The sequence below is a fragment of the Corythoichthys intestinalis genome, chromosome 3 (genome assembly GCF_030265065.1).
Source record: "Corythoichthys intestinalis isolate RoL2023-P3 chromosome 3, ASM3026506v1, whole genome shotgun sequence".
Taxonomy (NCBI): Eukaryota; Metazoa; Chordata; class Actinopteri; order Syngnathiformes; family Syngnathidae; genus Corythoichthys; species Corythoichthys intestinalis.
Window position 1 is genome coordinate 35553753 of NC_080397.1, and position 19218 is coordinate 35572970.

General features: G+C 38.7%; 1 protein-coding gene and 1 long non-coding RNA gene across 10 annotated transcripts in view; one reads left to right on the plus strand and one right to left on the minus strand.

Annotated features, from left to right (window-relative positions):
• Positions 1 to 19218, plus strand: part of fbrsl1 (fibrosin-like 1) — a 532343-nt gene that overhangs the window by 345641 nt on the left and 167484 nt on the right. For all 8 annotated transcript variants that reach the window (XM_057831195.1, XM_057831197.1, XM_057831199.1 and 5 more), the window contains one exon: positions 16875 to 16904. In XM_057831195.1, the coding sequence (XP_057687178.1) occupies positions 16875 to 16904 (30 nt within the window). The remainder of the gene's footprint in view (positions 1 to 16874; positions 16905 to 19218) is intronic.
• LOC130912985 (uncharacterized) overlaps positions 1 to 19218 on the minus strand; it is a 30921-nt gene that overhangs the window by 7905 nt on the left and 3798 nt on the right. For both annotated transcript variants that reach the window (XR_009062685.1, XR_009062684.1), the window contains exon 3: positions 15786 to 15866. This is a non-coding gene — a long non-coding RNA (uncharacterized LOC130912985). The remainder of the gene's footprint in view (positions 1 to 15785; positions 15867 to 19218) is intronic.

Consider the following 19218-nt stretch of genomic DNA (forward strand, 5'->3'; position numbering starts at 1 on the left):
CAACAAACCTAGGCATGTGCAAAAATTGTTCAATCATTGGACAAGACGGTCTGGGCGCGGTAACACGGTAAAATAAATAAATAGATAATCATGGAGCTCTGCAGAGAGCTCTGGAAAGTACTGCAAATGTGCTCATAATGATGTGTTTTATCCAATTACAATTTGTGGGAAATTTGGAGCATCAAAAGGGTATGTCAATTCAGCCATGGTCCGGACCACAGTGCGGTTGCTTTCACACCCATTGCGAACCGCTCCACGGTCTGCTTGGAAGCGAACTGAGACCACCTCTACAGCGAGGTCCCGGACCGGTTGTTTGGTCCGCACAAAAGTTTGCTGGTTTGTATTCACTCCAGCCCAAAAGGTGCGCACCACAGACTTTTTTAGTTTGGTCTGGACCAAACAGTGCAGGTGTGAATACGCCCTTAGCCAAGTTGTGAAAAGAACCAAATGTGATAATGTAGGTAAGTGTTCAAAATTGACCCAGCATGACACTCACTATTAGGAAATGTAAACACAATACTTTACTAGGTTATAGAAATGATTGAAATCATGAGTTCACCAATCCGAAAAGGTACCAAAATAAACCCTCAACATTTACAATAATTGTACAGGTAGTCTGTGGGTTACAAATGAGTATGTTGATTTTTGGGGAGCTGCTTGGCACTGCTGACCTACAGGAGACATCGCCATATCATATATTTTTATGACTGTGAGGCATTCTTTATGTCTATGTGTGCGTTTTTGTTTCATATGTATAGGTCCTTTTTGTTTTTTTCTTTTTGATTCAGGCAGTACTGCCCCCCCCCCCCCCCCCCATACATTATGGTCACTCAGATTATGAGTTTGATCCCATTGCTAAAGATGTATGCCAAATTTAACTTCTGTGACTGGAAAACAATGAAAAGAAAATTGAAGAAATATATATATATATATATACTTATGTGATAATCTATGTACATCAAGGATTTGTTCAGACAATATTTTGCTAAAATAATACCGTCCCTACCAGACACACACACAAAAATTAACGAATCACTCATGTGGTTGGGAGACAAATTACTGTAATTATACACTTAGCCAGTAGGTGGTTCCGTGGACACATGACGCTCCAAGAAATGAACCCTTTCTCAAACCAATTTGCTCAAGTGGTACAATGCCTCATGAGGCTTCATATCGCCATCACTAGTCAGAAGACTATAAACAAACAGCGTACTGTAGAATTTCTGTGACTGTGGAGTTGGACTGTATAGACAACAAACGGCGAAGACACTTTGGCACAAGATTAAGGAGTGACAAACAATTTAAGCACATGAGGAATGGGGCACTGGTGGGACCAATTGGTAATCACAATCAGAGAATAGTGAGGCAACAGGAAGGGTGAGTGGTGGAAACAGGAGTTTGAGGTTTCAAAATATAAAAGGATGAGACACGACAATAAACCTAGACAGGACAGAACCCTTCCCCTGGCATGACATTAATTACCCTTAAATACCCCCTAAATCTCAAAATAACTATCCAAAAACATGTATTATATGTCATTGTACTGTCCTCACCAAGACGTTGGAGCTTAATCCTAGCTAGACAGCGAGTTTAGCTGTAATCTTTCCCCTCTCTGAATTGGCTGCGCAACTTCTTTGTAGGAACAAATGTGCGCAACCTCGTGTGTACGCGTGGGCTCTTCTTCCTGAGCACAAATACGTTCTTCTTTGTGTGTGCATACGCTCTTACTCGCGTACGGAAGTTTTACCTGCTCTACGCTTCCTGCAACAAAATAAAAGCTAGTATAACAAAACAAAAGTCAACATTCTAATATGATTCACATTTTGCCAAAGGACAAAACACTCATGTTAATAAAATACTGTGAGGTATAATGAGGTATGGTTTACAAGGGAAAAAAAAAAAACACACAAAAATGACTCGACTAGAAACAAAATGACGGACAAGACTCCGGCGTTGTAAAGTCGAAATCACATAATTCGGGTTTAACTACCTGTATTGTATTAATATTCCATTATGAATGTCCTCTACAGTAAGTAGGTTTCTTTTAAGACAGACTATATTAACATTATACAACTATATTTTATGATTTCATTTGACTTGGTGTTCTGCATTACCGATTCCATGTTAGCCTAAATGAAATGTTGCTCAGCAGCAGGTTTTACCTTGGGCGAGAACTGAAGAGAACAGGAATATGAGTCCACTCGTTTTGCCACAAGTCATTCATTTGTAATTCTCTACCATCCCCACGATGATGTTTGATCATTGCAGAGTGCAAGCAGGAGGTACAAGGAAGGGGGGTTCTAAGTGAACCTTTCTGCTGGTTTCCTCAAACTAACTCCCCAAACCACCTACCCACCCATGCAATTGCTGTCACCCAGTATGAGGCCCCCTCTGGCCTGATGACAAGCCTAGCGTGAAACGCTTGGCTGCCCCCTTAAATTAGCAGTAGAGCCCCCCGGCGGCACATGCTTCTCATGACCAGCACACAGTGGGCTACTGCCAGATTCTTTTCATTATGACCGTGGACTGCCAATCGCCTGACTCCCCTTCCTTCTGCCTCCCAACACCTCCCTCTCCTCTTGCTTCTCTCCCATGTACTGGCCTTAGCTCAGCAAACAGCATCTGTAGTGCTCATCACTTTACTAACAAAAAGGGGATGGTAAAGGGGCTAATAAATGTATGTGGATTAGAAGTAGTGTTGTTTTGTACTCTTAGAGAAGAGAGTATTTGTAAATGTACAGATATAAGTATGTTTGACCTGTGTACACATCTATTTTTGTAATTGTGGTGGTACAGTAACCAGTGTTGTTAATCTTACTTTTAAAAAGTAATTAATTAATTACTTAATTAATTAATTACAGTTACAAATTACTTCTCCCAAAAAGTAACTGCCTTAGTAACTCAGTTACCTGAAAGTAAGAGTAATTAGTTACTTGGCAAAGTAACTGGTGATAATTTTCATGTTTTGTTTTTTTTTTCCCTCAAAAAAATAAAAATAAAAATAAAGATAAATAAAAAAATAAAAACATAGGTCCCACTATGTAAAGTTTAAAAGATTTTTGGGACATATCGGCCCTACCCCAATTCTTTACCCTAATTTACCCTTTACCCTGAATCATACGGTGGCCGAGAGGTGTCAGGCGAAATGCAAAGTTCAAACACTTTGCAAACAAAAAAAAGCACGAACCCAAATTGCAAACGCTTTGCAAAAGAAAAAAGCACGAATGCAAACTGCCACAACATGATCCCAAAATCCTGAAGCGCGATTACAAATTGGCAAAAGCACGAATCCCAACTGCCACAACACGAAAGCAAATAGCTCGTACCACAACAGCAAACAGCGTTTGGACTTTGCATTTCGCCTGACACCTCTCAGCCACCGTAGAATCAACTGTTAAAAGTTGTTAAAATTGCTCCCATTATTGCATTAGTTCCTTTCTGTCTACGTTTGACAGGTGTAAGTTTTAAAACTGTTTCATCATTTAAAGATAAACTCCCAAGTCAAGATTCTGCCGATTTAGGAGTATTTTAGATAAAAAATTACTTAGGTTCGCTAGGAAGGTTCTCTCCAACAGAGCCTTCCTAAGAAGTCTACTGCTTTTAGATGGCGGCTGTTTACCAAGACATCTAGTTCCTATAATTGTACATTTTGCCAATGCCGCCTTGTCTGTCATTTCACATCTAGTTCTGTGTATATGTATCTAGTTCTATGTATATCTACCATGTCTACCATATCATGTTGGCGTAGTTAGTAGGCTATCGGCTACAGTCAGGTATTATCGGAGCCACCTGGCATCGCATTTGCTCGGCGTCACAACGTTTTTGCCTCCTCCCCACTCCTGCTGTGCTGTCGTCTTGGTGAGTCTCCATCAGACTTTTGTCGCGTCATTCAACCAATATAGTAACGCATAGTAACGCGCGCTTTTCCATCCTCAGTAACGGTAATGGCGTTGCCAAGATGAGAAAAGTAATTAGATTACTCACTACTCAAAAAAAAAAAAAAACGCCGTTAGTAATGCCGTTTTATTGTAACGCTGTTATTAACAACACTGACGATAACCAAAGTGGGGGTTAAGTGTATCTCATTTTACTGCACATTTTTTGACAAAGAATTGTCACTTCCGTGTAGCAGCAGGAAAGACAAAATAAAATGTTTTAAAAAAAGCTTGAAAGTAGCTATAACACTTTGGCTCGGATTGTAGTGAATTAAGTTTGTTTTTGTAATCTAAAAAAGAAATGGTGGTCTTTCATTGGAGTGTACTAATTTGCCTATTTATAGATTTCATCCGGGGGCATGGTATTGAGAGGTTAGCACGTCCGCTTCACATTTCTGAGCCCATTGGTTCAATCCCAGGCTTTGGCTTTCATTTGTGGGATTTGCATGTTCTCCTATACCTGCGGGGGTTTTCTCCAGGTACTCCAGTTTCTACATCCCCAAAAGCATGCCAGGCTGATTTAACACTCTCAATTGTCCCCAGTCATGACAGTGTGCTTGAATGTTTGTTTTCTTTTCGTTCCGTTGTGCCCTACAATGGGCCGACAACAAATTAAAGGTGTACCCTGCCTACTACCAATAGTTAGCTGTCATTTGCTCCAGCACCCTTGTGAGGATAAGCAGCATGGAAGATGAATGAATAAAAATTTCGTTTAAAATCAGTGTGTATACTGTAAATATAGATTTACTATACAACAAATCTTTTGGGTTATACAGACGCTGCTTTATGTTGTTGGCATTCAAAATTTTTGAGTGTTATCGATTACAAGTCGTACACCAACCTACATATTGACTGTATTTTTTTGGCAGATTATGTGTTTGTTTTGTTATGGTTTTAAGCTATTTTACAACAATCCACATACTCACCGGCCACTTTATTAGGTACACCTGTCCAACTGCTCGTTAACACTTAATTTCTAATCAGCCAATCACATGGCGGCAACTCAGTGCATTTAGGCATGTAGACATGGTTTAAGACAATCTCCTGCAGTTCAAACCGAGCCTCAGTATGGGGAAGAAAGGTGATTTGAGTGACTTTGAACGTGCCATGGTTGTTGGTGCCAGAAGGGCTGGTCTGAGTATTTCAGAAACTGCTGATCTACTGGGATTTTCACGCACAACCATCTCTAGGGTTTACAGAGAATAGTCAGAAAAAGAAAAAATATCCAGTGAGCGGCAGTTCTGTGGGCGGAAATGCCTTGTTGATGCCAGAGGTCAGAAGAGAATGGCCAGACTGGTTCGAGCTGATAGAAAGGCAACAGTGACTCAAATAACCACGCGTTACAACCAAGGTAGGCAGAAGAGCATAGCACAGTACGTCGAACTTTGAGGCAGATGGGCTACAGCAGCAGAAGACCACGCCGGGTGCCACTCCTTTCAGCTAAGAACAGGAAACTGAGGCTACAATTTGCACAAGCTCATCGGAATTGGACAATAGAAGATTGGAAAAACGTTGCCTCATCTGATGCGTCTCGATTTCTGCTGTGACATTCGGATGGTAGGGTCAGAATTTGGCGTCAAAAACATGAAAGCATGGCGCTATCATGCCTTGTATCAACGGTTCAGGCTGGTGGTGGTGGTGTAATGGTGTGGGGAATATTTTCTTGGCACTCTTTGGGCCCCTTGATACCAATTGAGCATCGTTGGAACGCCACAGCCTACCTGAGTATTGCTGCTGACCATGTCCATCCCTTTATGACCACAATGTGCCCAACTTCTGATGGCTACTTTCAGCAGGATAATGCGCCATGTCATAAAGCTGGAATCATCTCAGACTGGTTTCTTGAACATTACAATGAGTCCACTGTACTCAAATGGCCTCCAAAGTCACCAGATCTCAATTCCGTTCCACCACATCTTTGGGATGTGGTGGAACGGGAGATTCGCATCATGGATGTGCAGCCGACAAATCTGCACCAACTGTGTGATGCCATCATGTCAATATGGACCAAACTCTATGAGGAATGCTTCCAGCATCTTGTTGAATCTATGCCACGAAGAATTGAGGCAGTTCTGAAGGCAAAAGGGGGTCCAACCCGGCACTAGCATGGTGTACCTAATAAAGTGGCCGGTGAGTGTATATTTGTCATGTAATGGAATTGCAAATTAGATCAAGGTACTTGTAAATGTTTCCATGTTTGAATGAGCTAAAGTTAAAGTGTACTACTTGGTGATAATTTGCTATTCGTAACGACTTTACATTTCTATATTTATTGGATTCACATAAATAGTCACAAAGAGAGAGACAGTAGAAGGAGCATAGAGTGAGAACGAGAGTGATGAGCGTAGTAGCAGTACAGAGCGATGCCCGGAGGCTCAATCTGTTTCTCGCTGGGCTACATCAGAGCTGTAGACAGCAGCTTGGGCCGCAGGGTAGCCTCTGCTCACTCCATCAAACTGTCAGGCATCCAGCGAAGCTGCACAGGGACACTCTCTCAGCTGCCCCTAGGGCCAGTTCAAGTCAACATCCCATTTCCTTGCCTCTTCGCCTAATTTCTCCTATGCCCAACTTAAATTTCAAATGCCCAATGTCTGGCTCCACCACTAAGCCTCGAGAAGCGTCTAAACAGTGGGAGGTGCTCAGGGTAAGACATGTGTCTATGTCAGAGTGTTCACCTCCGAAGGGGGCACAGCAAGACTTCTGCAATTACACATCAACAAAAAAAAAAAAAGAAAAAGCAAAAGGTATATATTATTTTCCCTGGAAGATCCAACATTTATGTATAATACTATATATTAGGGGTGTGACAAAATATCGAAATGGTGATATATCGTGATACTTTGTTTCCCAAAATGTTATCGATATGCTCTGGCCAAGAAATGAGATATCGTTTTAAAAATGTGTCAATGTTTAAAAAAATAAAAATAAAAAATAAACAACAACTGGCTACCAAAATATTCCATCATAACAGTGTCTCAGTTAACTATAGGGCTGCCATTGACGGTGCTCGAAACCCAATTCATTTAGACTGGGAACGTTCGTTCATTCGAAACCAGAGCATTCACAGTCATTCTGTCACTTACTGTTCATTTTAGGGCATTTACAGGTCATTCCGTGTTGAGTTTGAGTCACTACCTATTCATTTGGGTGATTCCCAGGTTACTTCCTGTTCTGTAACGCAAAATAAACAGGAAGTGACCCGTAAAATACCCCAAAATAAATAGGAAGTAACTGAAAATCAACACGTGAATGACCTTAAATGGCCCAAAAGTACATCATTGCCTGGCATTGGCTGCCACAGATGGCCTTAGACGTTCAATCTGTTTGAAGTGGGAGGGATGGCAGCGAATGAACAAGCTGCCACCCTTCCAGTTTAAATGGATTGGATGTCTACTAGTGATAAACTCATTCCAATTCACAGCAGAGGCTTGCTTTTCTTTTTATTAGCTGTTTGTAGAATATCCTAAAATGATTTCCTGACCAATGTATCAATAATCGTTGTATCGACATATCGTCAGATCATCGCTATCATGAGGTTTGTTTCGCAAATCGTATCGTATCGTGAGGTACCAAGAGGTTCCCACTCCTACTATTTAAATACACAATATAACAATCACAATTACCGTATGTTTCTGACTATACGTCGCACCTGAGTATAAGTCGCACCAGCCAAAAAATGTGCAATGAAAAGGAAAAAAATAATTAACAAATAACTTGATATGATTTGAAGTAAAAAAAAAAAAACGAAATGTTATGTTTTACTCGTAGGCACGAGCCAAAAAAAAAAAAAAAAAAACGAAATTCCAATCTTTCATTTGTGAGGACTCAGGAGAATAAAGGAATGCGGGGATGCGATGGGTGGTTGCGTTTTGTGTGATCACGTTTGTGACAATGAGGTGCATACATGCATAATGATAACAAATCGAAGCCTGTCTTTTGTAACGAATTCTCTGTTAAACAAGACTGTAAGATGGATATTCAATAAACATTTATATCTTTTATATTTGCGTGTCTGTTCTAACAGGCGGATAGTGGATTTGACATTCATTTTAATCTCCTTCAGTTGGCAGAAAAGAAATGCAAGTTTTCTCAATGTTTAAATAGTCTACATATTTTTTATGATCATTATAAATGCATTTACACAACGAAATAACGCTAGAAAAGTTTGTTAAATAATATTTCTCGTATGAGACCAAAGCTCTACATTTGTTTACATTCTGCTAAGCCAACACAGGTTTCCGTATAGCACCTTCAACAATCAATTTGAATTTTTTCCATATCCCACTCCTACCACAGTTGTTTGCTTTTCAATTCCCCTGTCTTTAGTTTGGTTTTCACTCCTATAGCTGCTCCATATCGAAAAGAAAATATCAAGATGCTCGCGGAGGACACCGCAGGGCGCTGGGAGGGGAAGATTGAAAAGAGAGCCACTGCGTTCACGTGCGCAGGCATGCACAGCGCCTTCTCTGTTTTATCCAAATTATTTATTTTATTTAACATCCATACATCGTTTTAGTATAAATATATGAATATATATTTATTTTTAAAAAGTTAGCGAGAGAGAAGTCGGCCCAACCCAACCGTAAATAATCACACATATGTCGCTCCAGAGTATACTGTAAGATGCACCCTCTGCCAAACTATGAAAAAAACGGTGATCTATAGTCCTAAAAATACGGTATATATGTACGTAATAGTCATCCAAAATACCAGTGAATTCAAGTTTCTGGTCGGATTCTTTGCTGTCTCGAGTGAAATAGTTCTTCAAGTTTCCTCATACATCTGCCATTATGGTCTGTACTTTCGTCAAACTCCTCTAAGGATTAGACCAGCAGTCTTGGCTGTGTTGTCATGCTACTACTGCAGTGAGTACTCAGGGATTTCATCTTGGAAATGAAGTCCTATAATTTAGTGGAGTAAGGGAAGAAATCTGAGAAATCGTCACATTTACTTCTGCCACTATCCTTGTCAGTCTTTCTAAACACGCTCCTGCCTTCTCACAGCATATACTGCATGAAGTAGAGCCGAGTGCTGGCAGGTCTCAGGGCTGTTTACGGGGACTCTGGGAAATGTTAAAAGTCTAGTTTGTTTGGCCTCAGGTCAATTCTATGTCTATCTCCAACCAACTTGATTTACATGGCCCCCACTGATACTTCCCTTGTGTCTATCAGGTCCTAACCAGACGCCCATGTGCACCTGGCTAATACAAAAATAATATATTCCAAAGATGTCCTCTCTTGTAGCTATTGCTCTGTTTTCAGAGCCAAAGTCCAAGGTCCTCTGACAATTTTTTTTGTTTTTTGTTTTTTGCTGAGACCCTGGCGATTCATTTTCTGCAGGTCGATTTTATTTCTACAAGAAAATGTCTTTTCCAATCCTCATTGCCTTACATCTCCACTCTTATCAATCTTTTCCAAATCCAGGAGTTCATTGGCTCAACTAAGGTAATCACACTGCTTCCTATGCAGTATGTCAATAATGTCAAGAGTCAATTGGCTGCAAAGATTTAATCCCGTTGGCAAATCACATTGTTTACTCAAGCTTTCACAACCAACTGAGTCAAGCAAAGACACGTTTTCGAATTCGCTTGATTTCAGTTAACACATTCTATCGAAATAGCAAGAAACAATTATGGACAATGCGTGTATCATTTGACTGCTGGGATTAAGGAAACACTGCACCTTTAACTATGATCGTGTTAAAATATAAATCTTTGTGTCATGAACATAATCTGCTAATAACTATTGTTTTACACTGTTAAGATTCATTTATTAAGCATTTAATGCTGTAATTTGCCTGTTTCATTTTTTGTCTTTAAGACCTGATATATTTCTGTGATGTTTTTAATTTGCATTGTCAGACACCAGTTTAGTAGGGTGTGGTGCATTTGCAGTACCATACACATTGCAAGCCAACAGAGAAGTCAGAAAATCAGCAACTTCTTCATAAGAGCATTAAAGTGCCTATGACAGCTAAAAGCATTTTTATTTCATATTTCATGTGGTATTTTATGCTCTTGAATGAAACGGACGACTTGGTTGTGTGTGGAAGCGATCGGTATATTTATTCAATTTTCTGAATCCCGCGCCATGAAAATGAGTGACTTCCGGCCAGAGTCTGGATTGAGGAAGAAGGTGAATGTGATGTCAGCGGACTAATCATCTTCACAATACAGTTATATATGATACACTTTATTATGCAAAAAGACTGCAGATTCAGCTGATTTTATGGATTTATTCGTTTATTTTTTGCATCTCACCAGCCCAATGTGCTGCAGGCTTTTGTTGCTGCACCAGGAGGCGTGTGACCCTTTTTGGGTTTCAAAATGATCGTGTTCAGCGCGAAGAATACAGTTACATATTTAATATTATGTCAAATACTGGGATCATGACACACATTTTAATAAGGAGGTGGCTTGCATTTTGTGGGTGACAATGCTCCCTGTCCACCGAAAAGGGGTTGAGTGGCCACCTCCCTCGGCCGACGACCGGCAGCTTGTCGCACACCATGGTCGCCGGCCGATGAGCGTCCGTGCTCGGGCAGCCACGCATTCTCGTCTGCGGTTCTCAATTGTGTAGAGCAGGGGTTTTCAACCCAGTCCTCAAGGCACACTGTGGGTCCTGGTTTTTGTTCCAGCCGATCCAGCAGAGACAGTTGAACCAATGAGGCTTCTGCTAAAACAAGCCACACCTGACTGCAATCAACTGATTGCACTTGTAAAACACCAGATTGGGGAAAAAGTGTTGTCATCTTGTTTGGTAAGAATGAAATCCTGCACCCACAGTGTGCCTTAGTGGAATAGGTTGGGAACCCCTGGTGTAGAGACTTCCTCCCTTCTCATCCCTCTTCGTGTGCCCGCCGAGAGAGCACTATCCTCGGCTTGGGCAGCCACATCTTCCGACGTCGGTCAGTTTGTCCACAGAGAATGTAGTTCAACAACGAGCTAAAACTTGCTCACTGCCGGAGGCTGGCCAGTCAGTGAAGGCTATCACCCCCGCCGCCATGTGTGACATGAGTTGGAGTAGTTTTGTTGGATTTTTCATTTTCGAAAGGCGAGGAAGAGACTTAGAAGAGCTGCTTGGTTTGGGTTAGCATGTAGCATAGCTCTCACACGCTTTCCTTGTCTCCCAGTCCCCGCAGGGAAATGACAAGAACCGACTAACTCTGGTGGCAAAAATACAGTTCGGGAGGTTTAAGAAGTCGGCAGTTTTGACCATTATGCAGTAATTTAGCCCTGTCATACTGAGTAAATGCATTTCTAATTTTTTTATATTCCATTTAGCACAATACTGTTATTTGTCATAACCATACAATTTATTTAATAATTGGGGAAAAATACTTAGATAAAAAGAATATCCTGACATTTTGCTGCTCTCTGTCGCATTTTCCTCCTTCTGAATCTTCCTCCTCCGTTGGGCTGAATTCTAAATCAGCTGAAATCATTACTCTGCCAAAGTCATCACCCAGTTGGCAGCGCCAGAGCACCATAAATTCAGGACTAGCTAAACAGCAGATTGAAAGACTCATTTCTCGTCATCTGCGCTTTGCCAAATTGTCGTATGTAGTCAAATCGTCTCGAAATATGAAATATGATACATAATAATGCTATTTCAGATTTTTTATGGGATCACAAGCACTTTTAATCTTTTTAATCACAGCATTTTTCTTTTATCCTGAGAAACGTAAGGAAAGTTGGTGCTTGTGAAGAGAGTCATATCGCGCTGTTTCCGATAATAGACTTACTATCCCACAATACTGTACATTGCCCTTGAAAACAAAAATCAGATGCCGGTATTTCTGAATAGCAACAAGTTATATGCTACAATAGGATCAATTGTGCTATTAGTACGTTTTTTTTTTTTTTTTTTTCGATATTTTGAGATGTCTGACATCTTGCTTTGAGTACTTTTACAAATGTATTTTGAGAACAATTTGCCATGTTTATTTCACAATAATTGGTTTGAATACTTTTAAAAAGTGTTCATTGAACATTCCATCAACAAATGTAAATTTGGAAAATTTTGACCTAGATGACACTTGTTGCCTTTTATTTCAGAATTCTACTTTGTGACTTCCAACTCAATTTGCAGTGCCAGGTCACTTTTTTTCTTGGGACTTAGTTGGAAATTTGGTCAGGAAACTCAATTTAGATAGGATATTCCTAAGGAACAGGAAAAGCCCAACATTTTCATTTACAGCTGTAGTTGAAGGTTACTGTAGTAAAATTTTCCGTACAGTACTACGAGTGTGTCCAAGTGTGTAGCAAACCTTGTCATATATACATTTTGTTGTTGTTGTTATTGTTGTTAATTCACCTTGCACTATGTGACTTTTAAAATGATTTCAAATTTAATTTGTTGCATGCGGCCAAAGACAAATGATATTTTAACTTTTTTTTTTTCTTCAAAAACATTGTAGCTCACCCAGTTTTACGTATGCCTAAAATTGTTTTTTTGTTTGTTTTTGGTATTTGAAAACTACAATAGCCACCTTGAATAGTTTACACAAGAGAACAGATCTATAGTAATTAAGTTTTTTGATTCCTCCATACTAAGTTCTGTAGAAATGTTTAGCAATTCATTTCCAACAATCTGTTTGAATGGTTAATCGATTGAGAAGAGGCCTGAGGCAATTGTTCTCCTTGCTGCTCTCTTCGGTTTGTTAACGGTCTTTTGATGAATGACAAAGCACCAGTATGTTTTAAGTTATTTTCGTTGCAAAATATTTCTGCAATTAGGGTACCAAACTACCGTAGAGTAACTATTCATTATAAGACTATTAAACATGATATGTTCATAATTAGATTTTGTTCCCAATTGCATAGCAGTGCCTCTGTTTCTTTGTGTACTAAAAACAATTGCACTCACTGAAGCATTGTAAACAGTCTCTTAGATTAATTCAAGTGAGCAGTCTTATCGCATGTTGTAAATTACTTGCTTGCACAGTTTTAAAGTTGATCTTATATTATTTGATGATGTCTTTTTTAAGCTGGTTAATGTTCACACAAAGATTAAAATTCATCCACAGGGTTCTCATTTCTTAGACTTTGAAAATGTTTCTCATGCATTTCATTACATTTTTACGTGCCCAAAGAAATTGTAGAGATATTTGTTCTCATATGTTTGTTCATTGTACTTGGTACATTCATTTTTATATCATTTTGTACCGGATAACACTTGCATTCCTCTCAGCGTTTTCTCTGAAGCAATGTCATAAACAGGTAACACAGCAGCCTAGTAAAATTCCACTTTCTTGTCATCCACTTCATGGGTTAACTTGGGGGGCCTGCTTATTCGCACAGGAAACAACAAATCGTGTATGAGTTGAGAGTTCGGGACAGATCTTCTCGGGGGCATCTGTGTGGGGCTCTCAGGGACATTTATCCTCGCTATCCAGTTTTGAATTATTTTTCCTTAATAAATGTATTTAGCTTATGTGATTATTGCTTTCTTTTTGTTCCTGAATTGTGTCTCGTCATCTCCTGTTAGAAAAGAGAAAATCAACTTTTTCCCTCTTCAAAATATAAGTCGACCGTTGTCATAATGCAAAAATTAAGTCGGTGGATCTTAAAATCTTCTATTTACATTTAGCTAGCTTTATCAAGGCTGAACAGGTGGTATAAGTAACCAGTAGCCATCTTGTGTTGGGGGGACTCCTCTGGCAAACCTAATTGTAGTGGTAAGTGGAAAGGTGAATTATTTTCTCCAATAAAATACTCTTAATTTGCTGAATTCTTGACAGATTTATAGACAGATTGGTTTATTAAAACCATATTACCGTGGCTATGATTCTAGCTGGATTTTGAGGAAATGTTACATATTCTTAAATTAGCAGTAAAATTACTGCATCTCTGACGTTTATGATGAACTGTTTATGAGTAGTTTGAAAATTGATTTTTTTTTTTTTAATGAGCAATCCATAGCTACATCAAAGAACACATTTCATTGAGTGTAATGTTTTTTGTGAATGGCTCCGATGTAAAATGGCCGATGATTGATGACACAGGTACCCATTGTGCCCCTTTAGTCTTAGAGAATAAGACCCACAGGCATCTCTAACTTGCATTGTACAGTTGACTAAATGTCTTACACTGTTCATTGCAGAGAAATATCTCTCACAGTTCACTGTTGGGATGGGCACTGTCAACGCAATAGCCAACAGTTGGCTCAAGCAAGGGTACAGCCCTCTCTATTCATCAGTCTATGATGCCATCTTTGACATCATACTGACCTGGTTCATATTTCTGAAACACATTCAATGGATTAATCATTAGGACTACACTATTTCAATTCTATATTTTCGCAGAATACATTAGTCAATTCAATTTAAGTTAAAACTGAAGTGTCTTTGTGGGAGTTACTTTTCTGATTGTTTTATAATTTGTTGCAATGCAAATTCACCATTTACTTTGTATATTTGGGAAAAGGAATATTCCAAGTTATAAACAATGAACCTTTTTCAAAACCGTAGTTTAAGTTAAAACAATAGAATTACCGTATTGGCCCGAATATAAGACAGTGTTTTTTTGCATTGAAATAAGACTGAAAAAGTGGGGGTCGTCTTATATTCGCGGACTAGACATTATACCCATTCACGACGCTAGATGGCGCCAGATATCTTTGAAGCGATGTTCTGTCATGACAGATCTCAGCTACTCTCAAGTTTAACCAGTTCGCATTATTTTATTGCAATTTTTTTCCTTATTCAGATTTGTTTCAAGACTACAGTTACAGTTAGACTTCACTTTGATGGTTAATGCAGTTATTGCAATTTTGTTGTTTTATCACAATAGATTTATTTACATTTCAAAAACCAAAAGCCATTCATTTACGAATGTGATTGCACTCTAGTTTACATATTGTTCAGATATTAAGATTTGAATGAGGCAAAATAACATGCTTTTTCTCTCAAATATATTGTACTGTAACTGTTTTCTGTATAAAAATTAATATGGTGTTCAAAAAGTCTTTTGTCAAACTTGAGTCTTGGGGGGGGGGGGGGGGTCATCTTATAATCAGGGCCGTCTTATATTCGAGGCAATACGGTAATAATTGCACAATTTTTAATGCTCATCTTGATTTGTGTACTACAGGCAGGGCTTGAACTTTGTCGCAGCCAGATTCCCTGTATTTGCTTTTTTTTCTTAGTTCTCCTTCCCTGGGCTAGTGCGCCTTCCTGATCTGCGTCTCCAGCTGTGATCTTGCCTCATTCAATTTTTGAAAACGTTAACTCAACATTAAAATACAACGCTAGCATAACAATTTGGTGATTTCTACTCCTCTGAACCTGAGGGCTAAATACCTTCGGAAATTAAGGGCACCTCAGAACGTGAGGCTCAGGTTCTGAAATATTTAATTAGCCTCAGAGACTAATTAAATATTTCAGAATGTGATGGTCTACATCACCACAAAAATCATAGTCTTTTTGTTACCTGATTCGGGTCAAAGACACGCCATAAAGAACTCAAAAGTTACTTCAATGTCCATATTAAGGTCATTTTCACATGCTCAAACCAGATTTACATTCATTAAATTGAAATACCTTTCTGTGGATTTTTTTCCCGATTTCCAACTCTGTGCTGACGTAGTCAGGCGCAAGTTTACAACGAGAGAACCAATGTGATTTTCAAAATGCGGCGTGTAAAGGATCAATTTGTATTTGACGTCCTATTTCAGATGACTATTGGCAATCAGTGCGTAAATAATGAGCTATATGTATTAATTTAGACGTCATGTTAGATTACGCAAATTATAAATTAGAATGTAACTTTAAATCTTAAAAAAAAAACTAATTTACAAGGCATGGCGGTGCGCCACAATCCTTTGTATGTAGGGAAAACCCTGTACTTACTTATACATTTTGACCCACCAGACTGGTGACAAAAGGTTGTTGCGTTTCCATTTACCCAGGACCCTCCTCCAGATCCCAACTCTGAAAAGGAATCAAACAAATAAAGACACAGTCCACTTAAGTATGTAGCGATAGAAATTTAATTGATAGTGAAGGTCATTTTTTACAGGGGACCTTTCTTATTCTTTGATTTACTCAAATTGCGTGGTTCTCATGAATCCCCTTATGCAGTACAGTAAGGCAGTACAGTGCAGTAAGGCCTACAGCTCAACCACACCTGTTTGCACAGGTACAATCATGCATATAAAAATCCCTTGCAGTGGGGTGGGGGTCATAAGAATCTCACAGTTTTGTAAATGCGCTTTCACTTTTTACCATTCATTTAGATTCAGGAAAAAAAGATTTTCTTTTCTAATGATGAGATTTTCTTTCCATGAACATTTCAGGGCTGAAGGTCGGAAAACCATAGTTACAGTAGAACGGAAAGACTACACCCTTTCAATTCCTGGCCAAATGAAGACAATTTTTCCTTTGACCATGGCAGAAAAGGCTTTTTTTTTTTAAAGCAGCCTTATTATTAAGTTCTTTGAGCCTTTTATAGACGTGAATTCAACTTGAAGACTGGTATTTGTCACAATGTGGATCGGTAAATACTGCACTTAGTAGGCTCTAAGGACACAGAAAGCCAAAGCTCAGTGTCCTTGAGATAGTATTGTCCAATTTAAACGCACAGTTAAAATGCTAAATGACAAGCAACTGTTGAATGTAAAGACATTGAATGGGCTCTTTAGAAATGAACTCAATGTGTAGAATGATTTTACATTTTCCTCTTTAGCAAGTGTACAACATTCAGTTTGTCACGGAAACACCACAATAGCTATGTGTGATTGTGTTGCTTTTGAAACTTGAAAACCTTTGAGAGACTACAACACTTTTTGTTCCGTCATTCACCCTGTGTTGTTTACCCTGAAAGCTGTCACTGAATGAGTGGTTGTACACAAAAATAAAATCTGCATTGATTATGAGCAGCAAGGGGAGTCTAATGAATAATTCCTTATATTTCCTGTGTCTGCCTCTTTTGTCTTACAGTGTGACAGCGAGAGTGACATTGACAACAAGGTAAGGCAGCTTTCCCTGTTTCTATGGAACTTACGAAAAGTAATTTGAAAGTGAAGAGCGAAAGGAATTCATAGTTTGGGGTGGGGGGGGTAAGAAAAGGCACCATTTGATAACTTACAAAACAGCAGAGTGACTTGGAAAATGCAGAGCTGTTTTTGGGATAGGTCTTCTTGTGTGTGAAAGAATGTGGAATTTGTTGTTTTTTAGGGTCCCACAGACCTAAATAACTTCTCAAGAATAGCTTCTATCTCTTAACCACCATGTCGTCTTTATCCTACTTGAAACATAAAAGTCTGATGTTATTGTAAAGACTGCAGTGTAAATACTGCACATATAGAAGAAACTTTTTTTTACAATGCGCAAACTTTCACCAAAGCTCAAATCACTGCTAATAAAGTCACATAATTCTTGGAGTAAATAATATTGTAATACAGCGACAGTATATCACAAAAACAACCTCATACAGTATTTGATCATCCAGCAATCCTTATACTGTATTTAGGTACCTGGCACACCTTCGTTGTGTTTGCAAATATTCAATCAAATATTAATTTTCATATAATCAACTCTTAACAAGGGATGTCCCTGATCATTCACATGATCAGAAATCAGGCTGATTGGGCCGTTTTTCAGATCAGTTTTTTTTATTTAAAAAAATTATATACTGTATATACTGTATATAGCGGAAAACACAGACAAGGCTGAAAAAGTAGTTTCTGCTCTTGCACCCCTCTTTAAAATAAACTGCTGTATTTTAAGCCAAACGAACTGTTGTGTTTGATAGAACAATATGTCTATATCCTGCCATAGCGGATTCATGGCGCATTAAGCCCCCAAACTATTTTTCATTAGTCCGTTTTACCCTGGAGACCTCCGTTTACAGACGTCGCGCAACCATAAAAAATAAAAACTACTTTAAAAAATTATTCACTCACATATTTTAAATTTAGAAACAAATTACGTCACAATGAAAAAAATGGTGTTTGTAAGTAAGTCACGAATACCTACATCATAACTCTCGGTGAATTGTTTTTTTTTTTTTTTTGTTACTGTCGCATTTTCCCCGATATATTAGATGATAAATAATCAATCCAAACAAAGAAAAATTGAAAAAAAATGTTTGAAAGGGTAAACATATGAAAACATCTCAACCACTCCTTGATGTCTGTGATTTCTGCATCGCGACTCTTTTTTATATTACCATGTTCCACTCATAAAATCCCCCAAAAATCCAGCTGTGGCCATTCACATCTGTGTCTTGACACTTGGTGATACATGCTACATGGAGTTTTTGGATCGAAACAAGGTAAGTACGCAATAATATCTCGTTAAAATCATGGTGTCTTTAATTATGCTCTCTCATGCTCTCACCTCCATTTAGGGTTTCGCTGTTTAAAATTTTATTTATTTTTTTTTAAATGCCCTCCTGTTCAAAATGTTTCTTCCCTGAGAAAATTGCGATTTTGAGCTTTCCAATGATGTATCACATGTGCATATCGGACAATTTAAACATTTTTGGGCCAAATTGGGAGTCTCAGAGCAGAACTTCAAGTCACCTGATTGTTTTCCGCCATATATATATATTTTTTTTTTTTTTACGGCTAAAAAGTAACAAGATAATCCAGAAATACAATGGAATTGCCAAAAGAAACAAAAATTTATACTGTATGTTTTATACACCGCAACACAAACAAGAGGAACTAAACAGTACAGTACTGTAACATGTTTGGAACTTTTGCTGAAATTATTTTGTTTGTTTGTTTGTTTGTTTGTTTGTTTGTTTTTCGGAATCGGATCGGGACTTGGTATCGGCAGATTCTCAAAATCAGATGACTCGGACTGTATTTGATAAATACAAACTGGGCAGTGCTCTGTTGGTGGTAACTACCTGCTTATAGGGTGCAATACCTTCAGGGAACCTCACACATTCTAATTCCTTTAAAATTTAGCAATTACTGCCTAGTAAATGAATGAGATAGCATGCCTAATCTCCTGTAAGCTTAGCTCCCAGTTCTGTTGAACAGGCGACAATGTTTCCTATAAATAATACATTGATAGCAGGGGCAATTTGCATTACGTGTAGCCTGGCATGTCAATATTCTTTTATCTCTTTATTGAAGCGAGAAAGGAGAAAGGCTTTAAGCTAGTTCACGCGAGTCACATCACAAGCCTGTCAGTCATCACGCACCGCCCTGGCATCACTGCAGGGGGTGAACAAGTAGGAGGCTCTGAATTGTGTTTAGTTTTTACACTTATACCAGTCTCATATACCATTGGAATTAAACACCTCTGGCCTGATTTACTAAAATCTCAA